A 23561-nucleotide genomic window follows, 5' to 3' on the forward strand; every position below is an offset into this window, starting at 1 on the left:
CATGATTTCACTTGAGTTTTTCTACATGTATTTTTCGAAAAGAAGAATGATGGTTATGCTTTAAAAAATATTCTTTGCGTTAAAAAAGTGAGTATTACAGTGCTCTTGATAGTTGTTGATGGTTTCAATAAATAAACAAAAATACTCTTTCTCTTAAAAGTACATGTTCTTCAACAAGACAAGAGCGTGGGTGTAAAGCTTATTATGAATTTGCCTTAAAATAAATGTTCCTGGCAAGCATAAATGAGTGTTATTTAACCTTTAACGACATTTCCAGGACATATATTAGCATTTAGGCTCTTTGTTGGCGCCAGCTGTCCTCGCGCGAAGAGACCAGCTGACTTCCAGTAAATCAGGCGGGGAGGGAGAAAGGGAAAGTGGGAGGGGTTTCAAAAACCACCTGACCGGAAGTCAGCCCTCCTCTCCTTTTCGCCAACATGTCTGCCTCCGACGAAAACACGTTTGCCGAGGAGGAAGAAGGCATGGAGGACCAAGTCCAGAACGACAGCGACGACGACGACGAGGGAGTCGACATGGTGGAAGACGGAGACGGTGACAAGAACGTCTACGTGCCCGGAATTCAGCCTCTTAAGCCGGGAGAGGAGTTACAGATGGACCAGTCTGCCTACCGCATGTACCACGAGTGCCAAACAGGTGAGTGAGTGGTGGCAAATTTAAGCAAAAAGTTCTTCACATGGGCTTTACTATTTTATTGTGCACTTGCTCTATAAAAGGGCAATTTTTGCTCTTATATCTATATTATTGTTGTATTTTTAATTCATTATAGTATTAAATAACCATTAAATACATGTGGATATCAGATAACTATACAAATATACAAGTACTTATAATTAGTTATGTATATTTATTTAATTACTACCGTTTTTTTAGACTATAAGTTCCACTTTTTTTCGTAGTTTGGCTGGACCTGCAATTTTAATTTTGTTCACTTGGGCCACCAAAAGCTTACGTTATGTGTTTTAGGTTATAGTTCTGCAGAACACTGTTTATGTTTACATGTTACATTTACAAATTCTCTAGTTTACAAAAACCTTAACGTATAATGTTTGTTCTCGGTTTCTGAAAAAAAAACGCCCCCCGAAAAAGGAATTTATACTCGAGTGCCACTTTTTTTTTCTCCTTTTATTTTGCTTTTTCAATACCGTTCCATAGAAACTTCTTCTATCCTTTTAAATGTAGGTATGTCTTCTATGTTGAGTGCTCATTACTCCCTCCCAATGGACAAATCTGGAGCAGCGGCACAAGCATTTAAAGACATTTTTGACTAAATGTAGTTAGTCAGTCGTACCTTGAGATATGAGCTAAATACAAATTAATTCGTTCCCACCCTCTGAAAAAACCCCCACCAAAAACAGGATATTACAATGGAAAAACATTTTATTGGTCGTAATTGACTATCTACTAACAGTAACAAATAACTAGTTATGATGTTTAATACTAAAATGAGACATTCAACGGATGGGAGTAGAAAAAGACTTGACGGATGCGCTTGTAACATAACATAAACTTTAAATTTAACTTAAATGAACTTAGATTCGTATACACACACACACTTAAAAAAAGTTTAATTTTATGTTACACTAAATTTGAACCTGAACACGCATCTCGTGTCTCGGCTACCTGGCTGTATTGTTTGCACGTATCTCAAAATTTGTCTCGTATCTCAAGGTAAATATTTCCTCGGAATATGTCAAGGTATTACTGTACCCTCGTTTTTCAAATAATATATTTCAACATATAGGCGCGCCATGTTTGAGCTTCGACGTGGTGACGGACACCGACGGAGACAGCCGGAAAGAGTTCCCCCTGTCAATGTTGCTGTGTGCAGGCACGCAGGCTGAGTCCGCCATGGCCAACAGGTTGGTGTTGCCTCATAACCATGTGATGAAATCGGTCAATTCTCGGGCTAAACGACTCAATTCCCCCGGCCGGGTTTAACATTTTACTTCTCCCGGCATGAGAGTTAGCAAAAGCGGCGCGAGCCCAGATGGAAACAATAACTAATTTTAATGATGGCTCGGTTCCACAAACTGTCTCGAGTAAATCATGGGAGCGCCTGGATTCCACTTTATTGTTCTTCACATCCGTCTTGCCACACCAGCAGAAAAAGATCAAGTTTTTTTAAAATTTGGCTTCCCCTGCAGATTGCTGGTCATGCGCATGCACAATCTTCACGGAACAGAAAAGGAAAAGGAGGAAGAGGAGGAAAGCAGCGACGAAGAAAGCGACGACGAGGAAGAGGACGATGAAAATAAAAAGCCGCAGCTGGAATTGGCCATGCTGCCTCACTTTGGCGGCATCAACAGAGTCCGAGTACGTCGACTTTTCTTAAACGTGAACTCGTTGACATCTACAGCTGTAGCTCTACTTACGAAATTAATTGGTTCCAGAACTTTTTTCGTAACTTGAATATCCGTAAGCAGACCAGTACTTTATATGTAAATTCCGTAATTCGTTCCACGGTCCTCAAAAAAAAAAAACGACCAAATCAACCCTTTAAAAATGATCAGTGTCCCAATTTTGTATGAAAGAAAATTCTAAGAAAATTATCTCTTTATGTAATTTAATGAATAACAAGCATGCAAAAACTTGCTCTATTCGTGCAGCAGTACAGTAAGGAAGAAGCTAACGTTAGCACATAAACAAATCTAAACAACTTCAAATGATGAATTGATATAAAGTCACCATTAAATACAACTCAAAAGGAGTAAAAATCTCTTCATCTTGCCGTTTATTAACGGTCGCGTTTAATGCTTCCTTCTGCTTCAATAGCGTAGCGATGCTCGCAAGTGGTTTACGACCAGTCGTATTGCCTCGCAAATCCGCCAACCGCACGCCACTTTCTTCTTTTCTGATTTTAGATGAATCACACAACCCGCTTATCCATTTCATTTGCTCCAATAATTTTAAATAAAGAACGCCATGATGACAAACGGCGGTTAAAAGAGTTAATGTTCTGAGAGGTTACAACTGGAAGTAAACCAGGCTGCTATAATGTTACCAGGACAATTTCAAAATAAAATAACGGATGCAGGAAATGCATTTACATTCTGAGGGATTTCGTAACCTGGAAATGTTGTACCTAGAGACATTCGTAAGTAGAGAGTACGACTTTATTGCTGTCTATGGGAACCTGAAATGCTATTTTCTTTTTTATTATTATCAGGTGACCCACCACGAAGAGCAGACTCTTGCCGCCGTCTGGTCCGAGAAGGCGAAGGTAGAAATATTTGATCTGCGCCCTCAGCTGGAGGCGGTCCACAGTTCGGCGGCCATGGCCACGTTCATGCAGCGGCAGAAGGAAGCGGTGGCGCTCTTCAGCTTCTCGGGTCACATGAGCGAGGGCTTTGCCATTGACTGGTCGCCGATTGTACCCGGTGAGTCGGGGCCTTGTGGAATTTAGGGTGGCTCGCGATGAGTGGATCAATCATCTCAGTGAATTTAAGACAGGATCATTAAAAACCCTTTAAAATAGAATTGAAATTCCTTTTGAGACTCATTTCACAACCAAATTTCTTCATTTCTGAAATAGCTACTTGTTTTTTTTTAACAGCTTGAATTTTTTCAATTGAAATTCAAAATTGGAGAAATTGAAGGCCAACTAGTATAAGGGTAATTCCACCTAAATACATTTTGTCCAGACACGAAAATCAAAGTATTTTTAGGACCCCCACGTCCAATGAAATGACAACTATTTTGATCAATTTATCCATGAAATGACTGAAAAGTTGTCGGTTATCTTTTATCAAGCGCAACTTATTCTTTTAAATGAAAAAAAAAACGTTTTTTTCCCCAGCATTTTACTGTAAAAATGTGAAAATAGTTAATATTGTCTGTCTGGTTATACTCATTTTAGAAATGTGTATTTTAAAATAAAATAAAAATAATCCCCCCACCCCAAAAAAATCCGAGATAAGTCTTCTGCTTTCATTAAGAACTAAGGAAATCACATAATATTAACAGACTGTATGCTTATAAAATAAAATCATCAAAAAATAACAATTTTACAAAATTTAATTCATCAACCCAAGTGAGCTTTTTGCCAACATCCTTTGACTTGGAAAAACATCTCGACAGGTCGTCTCGTCAGTGGCGACTGCAAAAAAAACATCCACGTGTGGGAGCCGCAAGAGGGCGGAGCCTCGTGGCGGGTCGACCAACGGCCCTTCAGCTCGCACAGCAAGTCCGTGGAGGACCTGCAGTGGTCGCCGACCGAAGCGACGGTACCTTTGCCCACCACAAACGGCCTTCCGAATGCTACGCTGGACTCATTTCGTCGTCTCCCTTTCAGGTTTTTGCATCGTGCTCAGTGGATCGGTCCGTCCGCGTTTGGGATGTCCGGGCGCCGCCCAACTCCATGCTGTCGGCCGACGAAGCTCACGAGTCGGACGTCAACGTCATCAGCTGGAACCGGACCGAGCCTTTCCTCCTTTCCGGCGGGGATGACGGACTTCTCAAAGTGTGGGACCTGCGGCAATTTAAGGTAAATGAACTGAATTCAATTGTTTTCACTCTACGGCACATGTGTCAAAGTGGCGGCCTGGGGGACAAATCTGGCCGGCCGCATCATTTTGTGTGGCCCGGGAAAGTAAATCGTGATTGCCGACTTTCTGTTTTAGGATCAAATTAAAATGAAGAGTATAGATGTATATTAAATTTCCTGATTTTCCCCCTTTTAAATCAATAATTGTCATTTTTTAATCCATTTTTTTCTGTTATTTAGTTCAAAAATCATTTTGTAAAATCTAAAAATATATTTAAAAAAAGCTAAAATAAACATTGTTTTAGATCTATAAAAACTGAATATTCAGGGCTTTTAATCCAGTTCTTTTAATCCATTTATAAAAAAGTCTATCTAAGTTTATCTAAAATGGTCCGGCCCACATGAAATCGAGTTGACGTTAACACGGCCCGCGAACCAAGCCGAATCTGACACCCCTGCTCTACGGTTTAGTACAGGGGTGTCAAACTCGGTTTGGTTCGGTGGCCACATTCATGCCGGCGAGGTCTTGCATGGGCTGGACCAGTTTATTTTTGGCCCAAAAACCCAACGGGCCAAAGCGGACCTGCTAGCGGGCCGCTTCCAGCCCGCGAACTGCGCCTTTGACCCCACTGGTTTAATCAATATCAAGATTGAGAGTCATGACAGACAAGTCTTATTAGCCACTGTGACTCAGAGCAATAAAGCCAAGTGTTACCAGGGCAACTTTGTAGAACTTGAAAGTTTGACGCCAAAGGATGACTCTTGACGGTTTTATTGAACATTTAGTCAGCAAAGATTATTTCAGTGATGTTATTAGTTATGTTGAGAATCAACACGTTGATGACCGCATTAAAGGGTAATGTGGTAAAACGTTAAATTGATGGGGCAAGTTGGAAGCAAATGTCAAATTCATACCTGTCAACCTCGGTCAATTACTCCCCTTAATAATGATTGAAATTCCCCTTATTTAGCGATAATAAAGAAAATGCAACGCGGCACATATTTACTCACATAAGGTCTAAAATTTTCACCAAAGTGGGCGGTTTTGTGACGCGCTATATTTATATATTGAAAAGGTGGATGGGTGAAAGTGCTTAAAGCATGACTATTAGCAGTCGACGATGACATTTTGTCTGCTACCAGTGACCGAGACGATCCGGATTAGAGCCCAAATGGGTAAAACGAGATCGGGTTTACAAAAAGGGTACTTAAAAAAAACTTACAACAGTTGTTGTACGATTTACACAATTTGAAATGATCAAAAAATATGGGGGAAGCGTATAAGTTGACAGGTATGCAAATTTTATCTTAAAAAAAAAATCCTACTTCATCAAATCTGAAGTTCTGAAATAAGGCTGCACATTTGGAAGCAATGTAATATGTCAAATCTTACTAATCCTCATGTACTGTTCACATTGAATCCAAATCTGATCCCAATGATCCATTTGGAAACAATTTCACACTGAAAGTTCCATTTGATACTGGGCAAAAAAAAAATTGGGTAATGTCAAATCTCACTGGTATAGATGTATTCTTTATGAGATACATTTGATATTGATGAATTTAAGATTTTAGGCAACTGAAATTCAAAGCGAATAATCCAGACTAATCCTCTCGGTCCCCTTTTCTTCAGTCCGGGCGACCCGTGGCCAACTTCAAACAACACTGCGCTCCCATCACTTCGGTGGAGTGGAACCCGGCGGACTCCAGCGTGTTCGCCGCGTCCGGAGCGGACGACGTCCTCAGCCAGTGGGATTTGTCGGTGGAGTCGTGCGACGTGGGCGCCAGGGTGGAGGCCACCAAAGACCTCCCCCCTCAGCTGCTCTTCTTGCACCAGGGCCAGTCGGAAATCAAGGAGATCCACTGGCACCCGCAGATTCCCGGCGTGGTCGTGTCCACCGCGCTGTTGGGATTTAACGTTTTCAGGACGATATCGGTGTAGCTCGCCCGTGACCGATTGCGTCTCGCTAGCCAATCCAATTCCGAGTGAACCGAGGTGACCCGGAAAAAGAATATTTCACAAACAGGTAAGAGTGTCACTTTTCTATCCACTTGTTTACATTTCAAGTCAGCTTTTCTATTAAAACTCTTAGTTTGTATCGTTCATAAGTATTGCTGTATGCTTAAAATCAAGCGAAACCAACAAAATGAGGCTTGAGCTTGTTTGAATTCCCAGTTTTTGTTTTATTATTTGACTGTAAACCACAGGACATTAAATGCCAGCCAGTTCAATGGATAAACAAGTCAGTCTCCATTTTACAGCATCAATAGAAAGAGATCACAAATAAAAAAAGAAATCATATTTGATTGTTTGAGCGTATATCCCATCTTTTTTCCAGCACTGCAGCCCAAAAGAGAAAAAGCTTTGGTAGTGTATGAAAACATGCAAACACACTTAAAAAGAACGGTTCTTTGCAATTATATCGAACGAGATCCGATGCAGAGAAACTCACATTGTCAAGACGTGGAATGTAACGCGGCGACGTCCAAAATAAAAGACAAACATTAAGACACGTAAACATGCAATGGAAAAAAAAAAAGACGTCCACAACACAAACTACGATACTTGCTCAATTTAAGGCACTTTAAAAGGTGAATAAAATTGAGATTAAAAGGCATCTGGGGTACAAAGTGCTACAACTTTTCCACAGTCGAAAAACAAATGCTGCTTGTATTAAAATGGGTCTTTGGCATATCTGCTACCCTTGTAGATAAAATGTCTTTTTCCAGCTGAGCAACACCGTCGTCGTGCTGTACAGCTTTTAAGAAGAAAAGTAAAATCAAGTTTTTTTTTTTCACCATCACATTCACCCTAATGTCAGTTAAAACTCACAAAAAGTGGGGATAACCTTTGAGTAAAATTTCAGGATGAACCTATAGTGTTGAATTTGATGGAAAACTTAAGTGTAATAGTGAAAACTTAACGTTGATTTAACTGGATTTGGATTTAAGTACTGTATTTTCTCGCATATACACCGTATTTGTTGCTAAAAATGACCGAATCGAGGGTATGGCTAATGTGCGCACAAATTGGACGGTCATTTATTTCAAAATAGGGAAAAGATAAATGGATAAAACGCTAAACAAAAATTATTTTGACGTCTGTGAATGAAATTCAAGGGGAAAAAAACTATCTCGTCTAAAACGTGAAAAAACTCATTACCTTGTGCCTGCTTGTGCAGGGCGTCGTCATCTTACCTAGGGATGACAAACAACACCGCTACGGACGCACTTTCTGGTTGTACTGCTCACCTGACTTCCTTTTTCAATTTGTCTACGTGCAGGCAACACCCTTTAGGAGTGTGCAATCCAGCAATCGATTCATACAGTATCTCCGAAATACCACATGGAATGATTTTTCTTAAGATTTTTCCCTTCAAAGTAACACATTTTTACTCCCTATTAAAACCATGAATATGGACGTGAAAATTGCGAATCACGGGCGTCTTATACTCGAGAAATTGTAAAATCCAACAATTTTAAGGGTGCGGCTAATATGCGAGAAAATATGGTAAATTAGCATTACTGATAGGGTTTCATTTTTTTTAACAGTGTTAATTCAGCCTGAAATTGAACTTAAAAGCCAACTTGTTGTGAGGGGTGTATACAAGAGTCGCTCACGGTCATATTATAGTCCAATCTCATCATCAAACTCGTCTTCAAAAGTATAGCCCCGCCCCCCTTCCTCTTCCTCTGAGTCACTCTCGGAGTGGCTGCTGCCGACCCTCCTCCGGTCCAACGCGCTCACCCCATCGTAGTCGGAACTGTGAGACGAAGCCGGGCTGGGAGGCGCGTCTTTGTGGGGGGTGAACTCCCTTTGGACCCTCTCCCTGGTGGGACTCACCGTCAGGTCTTTCTCCTGGAAGTCGAACTCTTGACCCTCTTCTTCCTCCTCCTCTTCCTCGTCCTCCTCCTCGGAGGCTAGACGAATGATCTCCTCCCGCTTGTCGCTGAATCTCACCTTGGGACGCGGCCCCTTGGGTTTGATCCCATCTGGTATTCTGCCGTCGCCCATCTGGTTTTCATCCGGGTTCCTTCCGTTCAGCTCGTTGCGCCTACTCACGACTGACGTCTCCCTGCTCGGTTTGCTCTCCGCTGGGGGCGTGACGCTTTTGGACTCCAGTCCCAAACCGTCCATCACTCCCAGTACGTCCCCCAGCATGGAGGGACCTAAATCCAGATCCAAATCCAAAGCGAACGACGGCAAGGGCTCGAAGAAGTCCGACTCGTCGCTCGCCGGGTTCCCCGTCGCTTCTCGATGCGGATCGGCGTAGTCCACGGACGAAGACCCCGGGCTCCCGAGGTCGGGGTTGGGCGGACTCGGACCCAGCGTGGAAAGGAACGACGTGTCCCCGAAGGCGTCGCCGCCCCGGCCGATGTGCATGGTGTGGCGGAAGTCGCCCAGGGGGGCCGAAATCATGGTGGGATCCAAGCGGGAGCCTCGGCTCGATTTGTGGAGCGGCATGTCTGCTAAAATGATTAGAGAAAAGGTTAAGCATTGGGGGGAGAGGGGGGAAAAAAGTGACGGCTGTGCAGAATGGAGACGATAACGGAAGGAAAACACGCTCCGTTGATTAGAAAGAAAAGTGTTGTGCAATAAGGCGCATGAGTTTTTGCCACTGAAGGCCATGCTGAGGCTTGTACTTTACCACCATCGCATATTTTTGTCTGCCCTCAGGGGTTGCATGTGCTTAAAAACAGGGTTTACACTACTTTTTTTGCAGACAACTTGTAGTCTTTTGCAAGGTACTACGTTGCCCTTATACCAAATCAGACTAGGTTTGGAATAAAACAACATTGGAACCTTTTTAATGGTGTTGTTTAAAAAAATAAAAATAAAAACATGTCCACCTGGTGTCCCAATAAAACTAGCAAAATACATTTAATGGTTAATAGGTAAGGGAATATAAATATTAACTTAACATATTATAGATTAACATTCATACTTGAAACAATTGGACATTTTAGGCATTAATATTTGCCAAATAAAAAGTTGAAAAATATTTTTTTGAAATGACTAAATTATAACTTTAGTTAGCAGCCACAAGTTTCAATCAACATGCTAGTCGCGCTCCCGAAGAAAAACACGTGAACTTCTTGGGGACCAAATTACTTACTTCTCAAATGCTAATATCGTGCAGTTTGCTTCACCCTCTCTCGTCCGAATGTCCGAATTTCTTTTACATCTGGATATTTTTCCCCCTTCTGGACTTTTGAGCGTCTTTTTCCCTTCGTTCTTTTCCCTCGCCGTCGTTTTTTTCTTCTTCTTCCAAAGGGATGGGCGCTAGCCGAGGAAGTGACGCGACGTTGGAGTTGAAGCTCACTAAAAAAAATAAAAAATAAAACTTAGCAGTCATTAATTTCATTTTTTACCGAACGCCACGTTTCATCACAACAGCGGGATATTGCAGGTTTGTATTTCTACTTGTTTAAAAGTACTACCCCTGTTTGTTTGAGTACTGAATGTAGTTAGCAGCTAGCTAGCTAACTCCCAGACTTATCTTCCAAATATCTTAAACTTCTTATATTGCTCAAATTTAGTGTTTTAGGGGATTGTTCCACTCTTTTTTTGTAGTTTTTGTCATCAGAAATGACAACGGGGTTGGTTTCAACATCCTGGAAGGTTTATGTGGTTTTGACTCAAAATAAATTTACTAACTTACCACATTCAAAACATTTTTAACCCATTACGTTCCAAATAAGTATTTTTTTTTTGTTGTAATTATTGTCATTACTTTTAACTTAGTACCCATAGTTAGCTGGGGTAGGTTCCAAATTCATTCATTGCCTGCCATTGACTACAATGGGTGTCCAATTCATTTCAAATAGAAGAACTGGCTGTGAATATTCATCCTTAAGTGCATTTGACGGTGCTAGACGTCCAATCCAATTAGACTGGGAGGGGGCAAATGAACTTTCATTTCATCTTTCTGAACCGCTTTATCCTCAGGGTCGCGGGGGGTGCTGGAGCCTATCCCAGCTGACTTCGGACCAGAGGCGGGGGACACCCTGAATTGGTGGCCAGCCAATTGTAGGGCACAATAAGACAGACAACCAATCATAGCTAGGGACAATTTCGAAATTTTATGAACGATCATTCCAGTCAAAATCTATTGGACGTTTATTGCTGTCAATGGCAGCCAACGACTTACCAAACAAAATGGCTGCATTAATTCAAGCATTTGTTCTTACTGGATAAAATCTAATTATCGCCTTTTTGGGGGTAAGTAACAATGCAAAAAAAAAAATCTTGCGGCACGCAAAAGTGATATTTTTAACAAAGTGGGTATGAAAATGACACTTTGAAAAAATGTATAAATGATGAAAAAAACTCGCGCGTAAGTTGTTGCTTTTAAGTTTGTGACCTTCACAATAAAAGTCACGCGCAGAATTTGAACATGTACATATATATACATTTACAGAAATCTTATTAATGAAATCAAAACACTGTTTAAGAGAGTAACAAAAATAAATCTTGAATTAAGTCCTTTACAAACAGTCTCGAATTATTTAAAAAATAGGTTTATAGTATGTAAATGGCGGTTAAAAATGTGAACTGAAGCAACAACTGGGCTCAAAGTGTTTTTTGGACAACGGAATGGCGCTGAAGGAAAAAGCTCCATCAGACTTTGGCAGCTTGGTGACGGACGGGGACAGCTGGTTCTGGCTTGACTTGTGGGATTTGGGGGATAATGAGTAAATGAGTGCAAGATGTCCAATTCAAGTGGCGGAAAACCTGGCAAAACGCTCGCGACAACTTCAATTCAACTGAATGAACTTACTCTTATTATTGCTATTTATTTTCATTTTGAAGCCAACTGATCCATTCTAATGAAAAAGCCCTTTGTTTTATTTTGCTTCATCGCCAGGACAATCCGAGTGTTATTTGCTTCATTCCAAAACTGGTTTTAAAATTTAAAAAAAAAGCAAAATTATTTAGTATGAGTGTTGCTGTTTCGTTTCCTAAAAGAAGTTTGAAGGTTTATTGGATGAAAAAACACAAATGCTACTTTTATTTATGAATTCATTTTCTGAACTGCTTATCTAAGGGTCGCGGGGGGTGCTGGAGCCTATCTTTTTGAATTTAACTTCCTTATGATATTGACCCAAATAATGTGCAATCCAACAGACAATCCTTTCGATTCATACAGTATCTCAGAAAAACCACGCGTGATGATTTTTTTTTTAAATTCTTAAGTAACACATTTGTACTCCCTTTTAAAACCATTAATATGGAGGTGAAAATTGTGAATCAGGGGCGGCTTATACGCGAGAAATTGTCAAATTCAACGATTTTAAGGCAATTTTAAGGCTATGGCTTAAAAATATGTGTGCGGTCGATTGGTCGCCGGTCTTTTGGTCGCGATCTTTTGGTCGCCCGTTGTCGCGGTCGGGGCGACCAAAAGACCGGCGACAAAACAAGGTAAAACAACACGGTCTACGCATCAATCAAAGCCAACAATGGCCATGAGCAGTTTCACTGAGCCGACGTGTGAGTGTAGAAGAGTTTGTATGTACATGCGTTGTCCCTTTAAGAAGCTATGTCAGTCAGGGTCTTAACAAGTTCTCCAACAAAAAACAATAAAAGTCCGGGAAATTTGGAGCTTTTCTTTAGCCTAATAATTACTAGGGCATTAAGTATGACTAAATAGTAATTTGCAGTTTGTATTTAGGGAATTTGAGCAACGATTTAAATGGTAATTATCACTTACCTTCTGGGCGACCAAAAGACCGGCGACCAAAAGACCAGCGACCAAAAGATCGGCGACCAAAAGACCGGCGACCAATCGGCCGTGTACCAAAAAATAAGGTACTTGCACTCAGTGTGTTATATTGAATCTGAATACTGGACACGTGTTTCCATCCCTGGATGTATGGAATCTACCACATGCAGCTTCCTTCCCAAGGGTAGAAAAAGCAACAATAGTTGCCAGTGAGTCATTGTTTTGGAGAGGTAGTCACAAACGGTCAACATATTTGCGCGATGAGGTCGCAACCGGCCGACAATGAGGACGGATATGTTCGTTTACACGTTAAAATACCACGAAAGACCTAAAACTGAAGTTTTAATGATACGCTTCAATCCAGTTAAACTTCACAAGCCATCGGAATGAAATACTAAGGATAAAAATAGCAGAAGATCAGCAGAGAAACAAACGGGAGGCAGGATATGACTCTGCTTTCGGTAATTCACACACACACACACACACATCCTTTTTGGAAAAGGTCAGTGTGAAAACATCATGATTATATTTCCGTCTCGTTTTTTTTCTTGTGTGGAAAGAGTCTGAAATAGTCTTGGAATTTTTCTGTACGTGATTGTGGAATGTTGCATCATTCCAAATGAATACAACAGATGATGTGGGGCTTAAGGGTCCGACGATATATGGACGTTTTTCAAGATTGCTCAAGATATAGTTTTATAGTCTCATCTCATTTTCTGAACCACTTCATCCTCAGGGTCACGGGGGGTGCTGGAGCCTATCCCAGCTGACACCCTGAACTGGTGGCCAAACAACCATTCACGTTCATACTGTATGTTTTGGGGGAATGTGGAAGGAAACCAGATTACCTGGTGAAAACCCACGATGGCCCGGGGAGAACATGCAAACTCCACCCAAGTGGACCAACCTGGATTTAAACCCAGGACCCCAGAGCTGTGAGGCCGATGCGCTAACCACTTGCGCCACCGGGCCGCTAGTTATATAGTATGTATATATAATTGATATAATAGGATAGCGACTATGAATAATTATATGGGCTTTTTTTCAAGATCGGCCAATATAATACGGTCACTTTTATGTTCGTGTTGTATGGTGCGCCGCCTAGTGACAAGTATTAGAAAAGAAAGTATATAGTGTTTCACTTCTCTTTTACATTAATTCATTTTCCAAACCGCTTATCCTCACAAGGGTCTCGGAGGGTGCTGGAGCCTATCCCAGCAGACGACAGGCACCAGGCGGCGGACGCCCTGAATTGGTGGGCAGCCAATCGCGGGGCACAAGGAGACAAAGTATTCAACCAATCATAGCTAGGGACAATTTAGAGTGTTCAACCAGCTAGCCTAGCATGCGTGATTTTGGGATGCGAGAGGAATCCAGAGTACCCGGGGAAAATCCATGCAAGCCTGGGGAGAACATGCAAAGTCCACCCAGTGAGGACCCACCTGGCATCGAACCCTCGACCCCAGAACTGCGAAGCCAACGTGCTAAGTCATATTCAGAAATATTTTTTATTTATTTTATTTTCATGGGAGATATTATGTACTGGTCACTGAAAGTCGCTTTTGCCGGAAGTAGATGTGACGTCATAGCGAAACTTACATCTCAATATATGGTTGAAAAAATGCTCTTTTTTGACAAATAAATGAATAGGACGTTAACAGATATTATATAGAATTTATTTTAAAGCAGATACTATCTATGATGACGTTTTATGATTTACCTAAATAGTCGTCTGCAAAACAAACTGCAAACACGGCAGACGACTTTAGTGCAGCAAGAACGTGTTTGGACTTTGTTTATTCCCACCACTGGAATGTAAAATGATAGAATTTAAATGAAATACGAATTATTACATCATTAATACATTTTCGGTCACATTTTCGACTTTTTTATCTGCTCTGAAGTGTTCGGAACGTTAAAATGACGCACTTCCTGTCAACTACGTCACAGGGCTGGGTTTACGACTGAGCTGCCATTTTGTATTCCTGTATTTCTTGTCAGTGACGAATCAGCTAGTTGCTTCTTACCCGTATTGGTTCTTCGTCTAATTTAAACATTGAATCAATGTTTTGATATTCGTAGTGCATATATCTGACGAGTTAATTGCTGTTTTTTTTAGGTTAGGCCTTTAACACCACCAAGTGAGGCACTGGCGGTGTTATCTTAGCATCTGTGCTAGCCAGCGTGCTAGCGAAGCCGTCCAAACTAGCATCAAGCTAGTTTGATCGGAGGCGAAATGGCGGCCAACGCGGCACAAGCAGTCCCGAAAAATAACTGGTATGTCACACATGTCAAACAAGAAGAAATACGTGGTTATATTATCACATTGAAATGCGATTGGAACACTTATTCGTAAAACGAGATCACGATTCAGGAAAACATTAAGGTTGAGATTAAAGTGTTGAGTACACGTCTACCAACAACACGGAAATTGTTAAGAATGTTTTTAATAACTGAGGTTTCCAATAAAATAATTGAGTTTTTTTTTATTAATCCGAATCGTCGCCGCATTTTCTACGAAACCTTTTATTTTTAATTCCATTCAAAATTTGCAACTGCGTTTTTGTGGGTTTAAAACTAAAGGAATCCGAGAATGGTGACTCATGGGCTTGGCCCAAATAATCACGTAGGACATAAATGACAAAAACAAAAACTGAAACCGGTGGACATATGATAAAATTCTCTGTACAACTAATGGAGCTTTTGTAAACTCATCAAATGCCACTGACAATGATAGACGTCCAGTCAATTTAAACTGGGAAGCTCATGTTTCAGTGCCATTGACTGTGCTGGACGTCCCATCCATTTTGACTTGGCTTTCTTAAAGTGTAAAGACTTAAAAGATGACCCGTCCTCCTTTTCCCTATCCTGACACTGTATTTCATACTCCTAATTTATCAAACACATTGTTTTCTTGACAGGTCTTATGTGGGTGGAAGTCCAGATAATCATATTCAAGAAAACCCCGAATGGGAAAAAGCAAGGCAAGCACTTGCCTCTATTAGCAAGAGTCCAAAAAATGCCAAACATGCACCAGGCAATTTGGCATCATTAGAGGTAAGATTTGACTAGCTTCGACTTTTACCAATGCCACGAATGACTTGCTTTTTTAATGCACAGTGTATTGTTCTCTAAATGCTAATCAGTTTCAGACAGGATTGACCGATGCGGCCGTCCAGCACCAACAATATTATCAGTGGTATCAGCAAAATCCACCCCAGTATCCGGGATACACCTACCCGTATAACTACTACTATCCAATGAATCCGGTATGTACAAATGTGAGATTTTCAGAAAATCCCTTTATCCGTCCTAATAGCATTTTTTTTTTTTTTTTACATTCCAGTATGGCGTTGGATACCCACAAAATCAGTATCAAGTCCCCCAAGGAGCTTATCAAGCACCACCACCTTCAAATGGACAAGTAAGAAATTAAATATGCAAAATGTACTTGCAATCAGCTCGAGACCATATGAAAATTATCAATAGAAGCAGAATACAATTATTAGCGCACCCTGCATTTAACGGGAAAGGCTGCAAGTTAATGATTATTTTTCCTCAAATTTAGTATCTACTTGAAAGCAAAAACGCAAGTGAAAGATTCTTACATCTGATTATTATTTTAATATTGCCGTCAAATTGAAACAATGTATTGTTGTTGTCCCTTTTTATTTTGATGGCTGTAAAACATTCCAAAACAATTGGGACTGGGGCAAGGGTCAACAAATGCTTAGGAATGTTGAGTTGAGTAATTTTTGTATGAAAAAATAACTTTACAGTAAAGCATGTTGATTACCTTTCACGATTAAGTATAAAAAAAGTGTGACTTTATAAACAACTACCAGTCCTTGTCAGTTTTTTGGGGAAATTGTGTTCTTGATGAGGGAAAGGACCCTCCAGATTATAAAATGTTAATGTATTTTTTTCTTTATTTATGTTAATGGTTTGCAAAAGTACATAAGAAGTGTTGCACAATAAGGATCTGTTACGGTTGGCTCGCTTTTAAGCCTAAAGTTATCTTGTATCTTCTGCCAGCCTCCCCCGATTCCTGGAATGGAGGAACCGACTCCCAAGTACCCCTCTCAACCTCAGCCCCCCTCCACTCCTCAGCCGCCCCCAAACCCAGGCACCTCTGACCAACCTACCGCTCCCCCGCCCCCACCCTTACCTCCCCCACCCAATTCCCAGTACCCTCCTCCTCCACCCCACAACGTCTACAATTCCAACAATTCCGTGCCGTATCCACATGGGGACCCTGGCCACATGTACAACTCTTGCCCCGGACGTCCCAACTACGGGCCTGGCTTTCAGCCCCCGAACAACTATCAACCCCCGCCGAGTCCCAACCAGCAGCAAGCAGGGCCATACGGCGGGGGAATTGGCAGAGGAGAGATTAATAAAGCCAAGAACCAAACCCAAGGACAGCAACTGTGGCATCGCATGAAACGTAAGTCGGCGGACACTCAACTTAACAGCGTTAACCCGCCCCGTCCATGCATGTATATTCAACAAATATATATAAAGGTTTGGATAAATATTAATATATATTTATTTAAAAACAACTACGTTTAGAATACTAATATGGAAAATACAAGAAACAAAAAAATGAAAATAAAAAAATAATAAAGGGTAAAAACATTTCTTTTTCTTTTTTTTTTTCTTCTATTTTTGGGGGGAGGGGAAGTAAAAATATTTAGTTTTTTTTTTTTTTTTAATTTTTAGTTGTAATTTAGTATGTTCTTTTTAGAAAGTTATTTCAATATATTGATGTATTCCCCATATTTGTTACATATAAAGAAATGGTCACCAAGGGGTTAATAATAATCTTAATCTTTAGATACTGTTAGTGATTCAAATAATTAAAAAAAATATTTTGGGGAGACATTTGTCAATGGAAGCCAAAGCGTTACTGAGCTCAACCTTTATTTTTACAGAGTCACCTGGCACTGCTGCAATGAAGTTCAATATTCCCAAGAGGCCCTATCAGGTGACTGTTTCTAATCAGGCTTTCTCACCAAGCGAGCAGCCCACTGGACCATCTCCAGCCCCTTCGTCCCCCGTGAACGCAAATGCAGCACCTCAAACGCGGTAATAAAGCGCACCGGCCGCCGGGGAGTCGTGACTCTTTCTTGGCCGACGTTTGACTCGCTAACTTGTGCTGACAGACCGCAGGACTGGCCGCCGGCCATGAAGGAGTACGTGCAGCGATGTTTTACGGCCTGCGAGTCGGAGGAAGACAAAGATCGCACGGAGAAGGTGTTGAAGGAGGTTTTGCAGGACCGTTTGAAGGATGGATCCGCTTATACTATCGACTGGGATCGTGAACCCTTGCCCGAGTAAGAGCACTAAATACTCGTAAAGGGGAAGATGATGTCTAGTGTGAATGTACTTCATCTAAACGATGGTTGTTGATAGTATTTAAGTATACAAAAGGGAATTTTCTTGGACCACCGTTAATGGCGAATGTCATGATTAAAAAAAAAAAGATACTGCTTATGGAGCCGCCATTTTGCGATGACAGTTATAACGCACTTGAAAGCTAGGGACGTTTCTCACTACCAGAATTCCAGTTAAGTTCGTTTAAATGGGATAATTATGCACTTAGAGACAACAAGATTTGAGTATTTAGTTGTTGTTGTTTTTTTCGGGTGAAAAATTCCTTTTAAAGCCCTTTGTATGTCTTGATGCCTTTTTAAAAGGGTCATGTCAGCAGATTTTTTTGTGCAGAATTTGACTCTTTTGCGTCTTCTGAATTCATAGTTTAAAGAGCAAACAACCGCCCCGCTGGCACGCCGTCCCGCGAAGTGTGGAATCTTCAATCAGTCGCGGTGGAAGTGCGACTGCCTTGCCTCGAGGCAGAGGCGGAGGCCACCGACTGGGCCACTACAGAAACGTCTTTTCTCAGCGGAGCCCGTCGTCGAGTTCTTCACGCTCCTCCTCGCGCTCGCCATCTCCAAACCACGGCAGAAACCGCGACCGGAACAACCAACGGCATCGGCGCAGGTAGATCTTTTTTTCTTCCCATATATTTGGATAATGCAGTTTGGATCGCCGTCCTCATCTCTATTCCATCATCGTGTACCTAGCGATTCGGGCTCGCAGTCAGACAACAGCCTCTCCAGCGACCTTCGACCTCAGCTGTCAAGACGAAACCAGAAAGCCGGTCGCGGCCGTAGCAATGACCGGGATCGAGGACACGGCGGAGAGAGGGGACGAGGAAGAGGCGGAAAAGCTAGGGGCAGGAGGTAACCACTTGATTTGATGAAAAACCATTTTGGCTTGGCTTAAGACTATGTTGTGGCATTAACAAGATTATTTGTGCTGGTAGAAACAATCTAAAGGTGTTGTCAATCCTTTCCATTCTTTAGAAACACTGAAGACTCCAATACACCTGGTGGTAAGAAGAGAAAAGGTGGCAGTGCCGGTTTGGATTTCCATGACCCCGACAGGGAAGCCAAAAAGCAGAGCCGAGCGGCACGTTTCCAGAAGCAACTTCGCTCCGAGCCCCTAGTCTTGTCCATTAACTCGCTGGACCTGCCCGATGGGACACAGGAGGGCCTCAGCTGGGAGGACTGTCCCATTGTCGGTACTTGTCAGGACATCACCAAGCCTTACCTGAGGCTCACCTGTGCCCCAGACCCTTCCACCGTTCGCCCTATTCACGTGAGCGTGCTGCAGCGGAGGAGAATTTTGTGTAGACGAGAAATGATAACGTGCTGTTATCTTTTTTTTTCTCCCCTTTGCCCGACAGGTGTTAAAAAAATCTTTACAGGCCGTGAAAGCTGACTGGAAGAACAAACTGGACTACGCTTATGCTTGTGAGCAGATGAAGTCCATACGACAGGACCTCACGGTTAGTATCAGACTTATTCCACTTGCTTTGTGTTTTCTCATTTGTTTGTAAAGGAAAAAAATGACAAATTCAGTGTTTGCTGGCCTCAAATTGCTCTGTACTTTAGGCACAATTTGCAGGGAGGCCCTTTTTGGGTACTTATTATTAGTTTTTTGATAACTATATATGGTTTTAGGCAAACAAAGGCAAAGAATGTTAACTGACAACCGTCAAGGGTAAATTTAGTCTGCTGAGGTTAAGATATTAGCTTCCATTACATTAACCGTCTCAAGTCAAAATGATCTACGACCACTGCCACCACTTTTGGATAACTCGTACATACTAACGACAGTAATTCTGCAAATAATATATTTACTTAGCCCATGAGACAAAAAAATCAAATGCAATTGGGCTCTTAAGGGCCATCAAGGATCAGTATTTGTTCACAGAACTAATAAAAGAATTGAACGGCCCCTCCGGTGGAGTGTCAAATTTATTGTGACCCTTTTGAGGCCAGGACTACTGACAATCTCCAGCAATGTTTGGATTACAAATATTTCTCGGGTGTCATCTTGAAAGACAGAAGCCGAGACCTTGATTTGTTTTTTTTCCAATTCCCCAACGCAGGTCCAAGGAGTTCGCACAGAATTCACTGTGGAAGTGTACGAGTGTCATGCACGCATTGCCCTGGAAAAGGTGAGACTTCCTGCTTTTTAGCAGCTATAAGATAGCAAACTAAGAGTTTTTTTTGTTTTTCCTATCAGGGTGACCATGAGGAATTCAACCAATGCCAGACGCAGCTGAAGGCCCTCTACAAGGACAACCCCTCAGAGAACATCGGCGAGTTTACAGCGTATCGCTTGTTGTACTACATCTTCACTAAAAACTCTGGAGGTATGCGTCGTAAAACACACACGCCCGTTTCTTTGTGATCTCCTGCTTTAATTGTTTTCACTCTTCCAACTACAGATCTCATCACCGAGCTGGTTTACTTGACCCCGGCGCTTAAAGCTGACGTATGTGTTGCTCACGCTCTCGCTCTCCGCGCCGCCTGGGCTTTAGGAAACTTCCGCCGTTTCTTCAAGTTATATCAGGAAGCTCCACGCATGGCTTCGTACCTCATTGACAAGTTTGTTGAAAGGGAAAGAAAGCTTGCACTTCAAGCTATAGTCAAAACGTAAGACACATTCCCAGTACAGTGTTCCCTCGATTATCGCAAATTCGTGTCTTCGCGATTTTTTTACTGCTATTTTAAAAAAAAAGTACATGTATTTTTTTTTTAAATTTTTAAGTGCATATATATATATATATATATATATATATATATATATATATAATTAAAATAAATAAATAAATATATAAATACTTTTTAAAATTAAAAAAATGTGTTTATTTTAAAAATATATGTATTTTTTTTAATATATTTTTTAATTTAAAAATATATGTATTTTATTTAAAAATATATATACTTTTTTAAATTTAAAAACATACTTTTTAAAATTTAAAAATGTATATACTTTTTTTAAATTTAAAAATGTGAAAATGCACGCTGAAACTCGCAAGCGGAAGCCACTTCGCTGTTTTTCACTCGCTACTAGGACTCAGTACTGAATTAAAAATAAGGTAGTTATAATGGGGGTAATCCTATTTCGATTATCGTGGCCATGTCTGGTCTCCATTAACCGCGATATTTGAGGGATCACTGTATTTGCAAACCTGAAACCTAGACGCCGAAGTGCTAATAGTGTGTTCTCTTGTCTTTTTTTTCCTTTCACAGGTTTAGGCCCGACTTGCCGGTCGAATATGTGCAGTCCACGCTAGGCTTCCTTTCTTTAGACTCCTGTATGGAGTTCCTATCTGGGTTGGGTGTTACATTCACCCCCTCAGACCCCCTAAGGATAGACTGCAAAAGCAGCACCACTGCCCTGGCTGCCTCCTGAGGGGGGTGGGAGTCATTAGCGGCTTTTAAAGGGTCGGGGGAGCAGTCTGGGTCGAGCGAGGATAGCCTCAAGCAACGCACTTTACGATCCCTCAGACATTTTAGGGAGGCAAGCCAACACCTATATAGGATCCATATAGAACATACTGAAAGTCCCATATGAGATGAAAATTTAAAAAAGTCATTAGGCGTATGCGCACCCAAGTTCTTCTCATTACAAAAGATGCTACTTTAGTCTCAACACTTAAAAAGAGGCCTTCGAGTCACGCACCCACCCACCCACATGAGAGGGCAATCACATTATGCTTCCTGTTCCATTAGCCCTATCAGATGTCAACGCTAACGGTGTGCTGTTATGTTTTCTTCCTTCCCCAAGTCAACAGCTCCAAGGCCTCAAGTCTCAAGAAGAAGACAGGCTCGAAGAGTGAACGCAGTTCAGTTCCAAAGAGACTCTTTAAAAACAAAGATGAAGATGGCCAAGGTTGTCACGAAGAAGGAAGTTGTGGTTTGTATGTCTTGTCGGCGGCAGCGCCCCCGTTTCCCGGAGGTGCTTTTGGATACGAATTTGGGACTCAAATTCACGTTGGCGTTCAGTCAAGTCAGGAAACATGGACTCTCGAAGCAGAGCGTTGTTTCTCGCCGGTCGCGGAGACCCAAAAGCTAAGAAAGGAGTCTGTCGTCAATCCCGGGTGGGAAGAAGCTTCCAATCCAGCGTTCATCCTCAAGCCCGAGCAACACCGGTCACGGGACGGAAGCCGGAAGACCAGAGATGACGACGACCGGTTTGTATGCAGCGTCTACGGTTCTCCTGGAAGGCTGGTAAGAGATGGACTGCGGAACGATGCGGATCCCCCACAAAATCTCCCGATGACCTCCCGACAACTCCCGGTTTATTCTCTGGGTTCTACAGCAGTATTTGGCCTCTAAATTGATGCCATAAAGTATTGTTGCTTATAGAAAATATGTTTCTATAAGCCTCAAATGAATTGAAGTGAAATTTTTAGCCGAACCAAAAGCTTAAATTTCCCGTCAACTGCTGTCTGAAGATCTTAAGTTTAGCTATAATATCGTTAACGGCTTCCACGTGGCAGAAATTGGTGCATTGGAAAAAAAAAAATCAAGCACACTCAGACTAACGACACCATATTTCGGGAGTTTTGAACAGTGTTGTATAAATATCGAGGCGTGTTTTTTTTTAGCACTGCAATGATTTTTTTTTCTATTGTAAATAGTGTACAATCGTTGAATCTGCAGTTTGTAGCGTAGGTGATCCACACATGGTAAGTGTGTTCACTTTTCTATTGCTGTGTGCTCATCTAAAAGAACGCAAAAAAAATTTCACCCCCAGCCAAAGATGTAATGGGGGTGGGAAACCTGCGGCGTGTGGGCTGCACGTGGCCCCGCCAGACAAGCGGCAGGGTCCCCACCCCGATCTGGAAAAAAAACAACAACCTGATGTGTAATTTGGCTTTTTGTGTCATGGCAAATGATTTCAACATGTTTTCTTTTTTTTCCCCCTTTTTTTTGTTTTGACCCGATCTCTCGACCCTTCCCCCCTCCCCCCGGGGCGTCGGCCCTCCCCCCCACCAACCCTCTTTAGGCGCTCGTGCGTGCATTGCAGGAGCGCATGGGGAGAACATAAGGAGGATGCTGGGACAAGCGGGGCAGTCGTGAGCAAGTCCAGTCTCACGTCACTCAAAAGCAAAGTTAGACCAACGAGTGAGCCTCATGTCCTGCTAACTAGCCAGAAAGTTATTGTTTTTTTTAAAAGTCTTTGTTTCCTCCCCCCTTAACTTTTATTTTAACATGTTGATTAATGAACTCCCCTCAAGTCGATTCTGTTTGTCCAGTTTAGTTTTAAACGTGATGTTTTCTGTTATACAGTGGTTGGATTTACTTGCTTCCGTATGTTCACCAAAATCGAAGCTAGGATTTCACACGTGCATATTTGGATTTTTTTTTTCCCCTCTAGAGGCTAAAATGTTTTCAGTATTTTTGCTCCCATGTACTATTGATTGCTCATCAGTCTTTTGCCACTTCTTGATATCTGCCCGACCCCGTACGAACTCATGTCCTCTTCTCCCATCATCTTTTCTCCTCTCCCAACTCAAGCTTTCTGACCCTCATCCTCGCATGATCTGTCTTTTTCTCTTCCTTCTCACTCATAGATGTTGTCATTCATTTTATGTTGAGTATGTCGCGCTCGCACACCGTCATGGTAGTAAGTATGGACATTGCAGCTCACTAACGTAGTCGGAAGGTTATTTGAAATGCCTCTCCTCTTTTCCTCCACAAACAGATTTTGATATCACCAGCACCTTTGTACATTTGTGTAAATATCAGCTCCTTTTGAAGAATATAATAAAACGTAAAAGCAGAGGTTCGTGATGTCCTGTTGGGCTGGGAAGTAGAATTAGAGGTTTTTGAGGTTAATGTGGAAAAGATTTTATTGTATTGTGTATTTGTTTCAGAAATTGCAAGTGATGTTTTTTTTTTAAATCACTTTTTGCATGGGGACATTTTTGCCTGGTGGAGTTAACAATTAAGTAATTTAATTAAGCA

At 41.6% G+C, this 23561-nt stretch overlaps 3 protein-coding genes across 5 annotated transcripts; 2 read left to right on the forward strand and 1 right to left on the reverse strand.

Annotated features, from left to right (window-relative positions):
* The first annotated feature begins 387 nt into the window (after positions 1-387).
* Positions 388-6811, forward strand: grwd1 (glutamate-rich WD repeat containing 1). Its single transcript, XM_077599679.1, has 7 exons — positions 388-654; positions 1763-1880; positions 2166-2334; positions 3188-3398; positions 4099-4244; positions 4313-4504; positions 6138-6811. The coding sequence occupies exons 1-7, from the start codon at positions 438-440 to the stop codon at positions 6444-6446; spliced, it is 1362 nt and encodes a 453-aa protein (XP_077455805.1). The 5' UTR covers positions 388-437; the 3' UTR covers positions 6447-6811.
* On the reverse strand, positions 6664-9806 carry cdc42ep5 (CDC42 effector protein (Rho GTPase binding) 5). Of its 2 annotated transcripts, none has more exons than XM_077599683.1 (2): positions 9622-9806; positions 6664-8971 (listed from the first exon to the last, which is right to left on the reverse strand). In XM_077599683.1, exon 2 carries the CDS (start codon positions 8967-8969, stop codon positions 8133-8135), a length of 837 nt encoding a protein of 278 aa, XP_077455809.1. In that variant the 5' UTR covers positions 8970-8971; positions 9622-9806; the 3' UTR covers positions 6664-8132. The 2 variants fall into 2 exon arrangements, with proteins under 2 accessions (XP_077455809.1, XP_077455808.1); XM_077599682.1 differs by having other exon boundaries at positions 6664-8974; positions 9622-9803.
* On the forward strand, positions 9783-23378 carry leng8 (leukocyte receptor cluster (LRC) member 8). Of its 2 annotated transcripts, XM_077599678.1 has the most exons (16): positions 9783-9915; positions 14348-14505; positions 15150-15285; positions 15375-15497; positions 15575-15652; positions 16264-16675; positions 17163-17316; positions 17394-17564; positions 17989-18231; positions 18315-18473; positions 18597-18891; positions 18980-19081; positions 19688-19756; positions 19825-19954; positions 20030-20237; positions 20838-23378. In XM_077599678.1, the coding sequence occupies exons 2-16, from the start codon at positions 14465-14467 to the stop codon at positions 20998-21000; spliced, it is 2484 nt and encodes an 827-aa protein (XP_077455804.1). In that variant the 5' UTR covers positions 9783-9915; positions 14348-14464; the 3' UTR covers positions 21001-23378. The 2 variants fall into 2 exon arrangements, with proteins under 2 accessions (XP_077455804.1, XP_077455803.1); XM_077599677.1 differs by lacking the exon at positions 9783-9915 and having other exon boundaries at positions 14177-14505.
* The last annotated feature ends 183 nt before the right edge of the window (positions 23379-23561 follow it).

The sequence above is a fragment of the Stigmatopora argus genome, chromosome 4 (assembly GCF_051989625.1).
Source record: "Stigmatopora argus isolate UIUO_Sarg chromosome 4, RoL_Sarg_1.0, whole genome shotgun sequence".
NCBI classification, from domain to species: domain Eukaryota; kingdom Metazoa; phylum Chordata; class Actinopteri; order Syngnathiformes; family Syngnathidae; genus Stigmatopora; species Stigmatopora argus.

Coding starts and splice junctions, on each gene's coding strand:
- grwd1 (XM_077599679.1), top strand. CDS start 438: ATGTCTGCCTCCGACGAAAACACGTTTGCCGAGGAGGAAGAAGGCATG. Junction 655..1,762: donor GTACCACGAGTGCCAAACAG/GTGAGTGAGTGG, acceptor TTCAACATATAG/GCGCGCCATGTTTGAGCTTC. Junction 4,505..6,137: donor GGGACCTGCGGCAATTTAAG/GTAAATGAACTG, acceptor CCTTTTCTTCAG/TCCGGGCGACCCGTGGCCAA.
- cdc42ep5 (XM_077599683.1), bottom strand. CDS start 8,969: ATGCCGCTCCACAAATCGAGCCGAGGCTCCCGCTTGGATCCCACCATG.
- leng8 (XM_077599678.1), top strand. CDS start 14,465: ATGGCGGCCAACGCGGCACAAGCAGTCCCGAAAAATAACTG. Junction 16,676..17,162: donor ACTGTGGCATCGCATGAAAC/GTAAGTCGGCGG, acceptor TTATTTTTACAG/AGTCACCTGGCACTGCTGCA. Junction 18,232..18,314: donor AACCAACGGCATCGGCGCAG/GTAGATCTTTTT, acceptor TCGTGTACCTAG/CGATTCGGGCTCGCAGTCAG.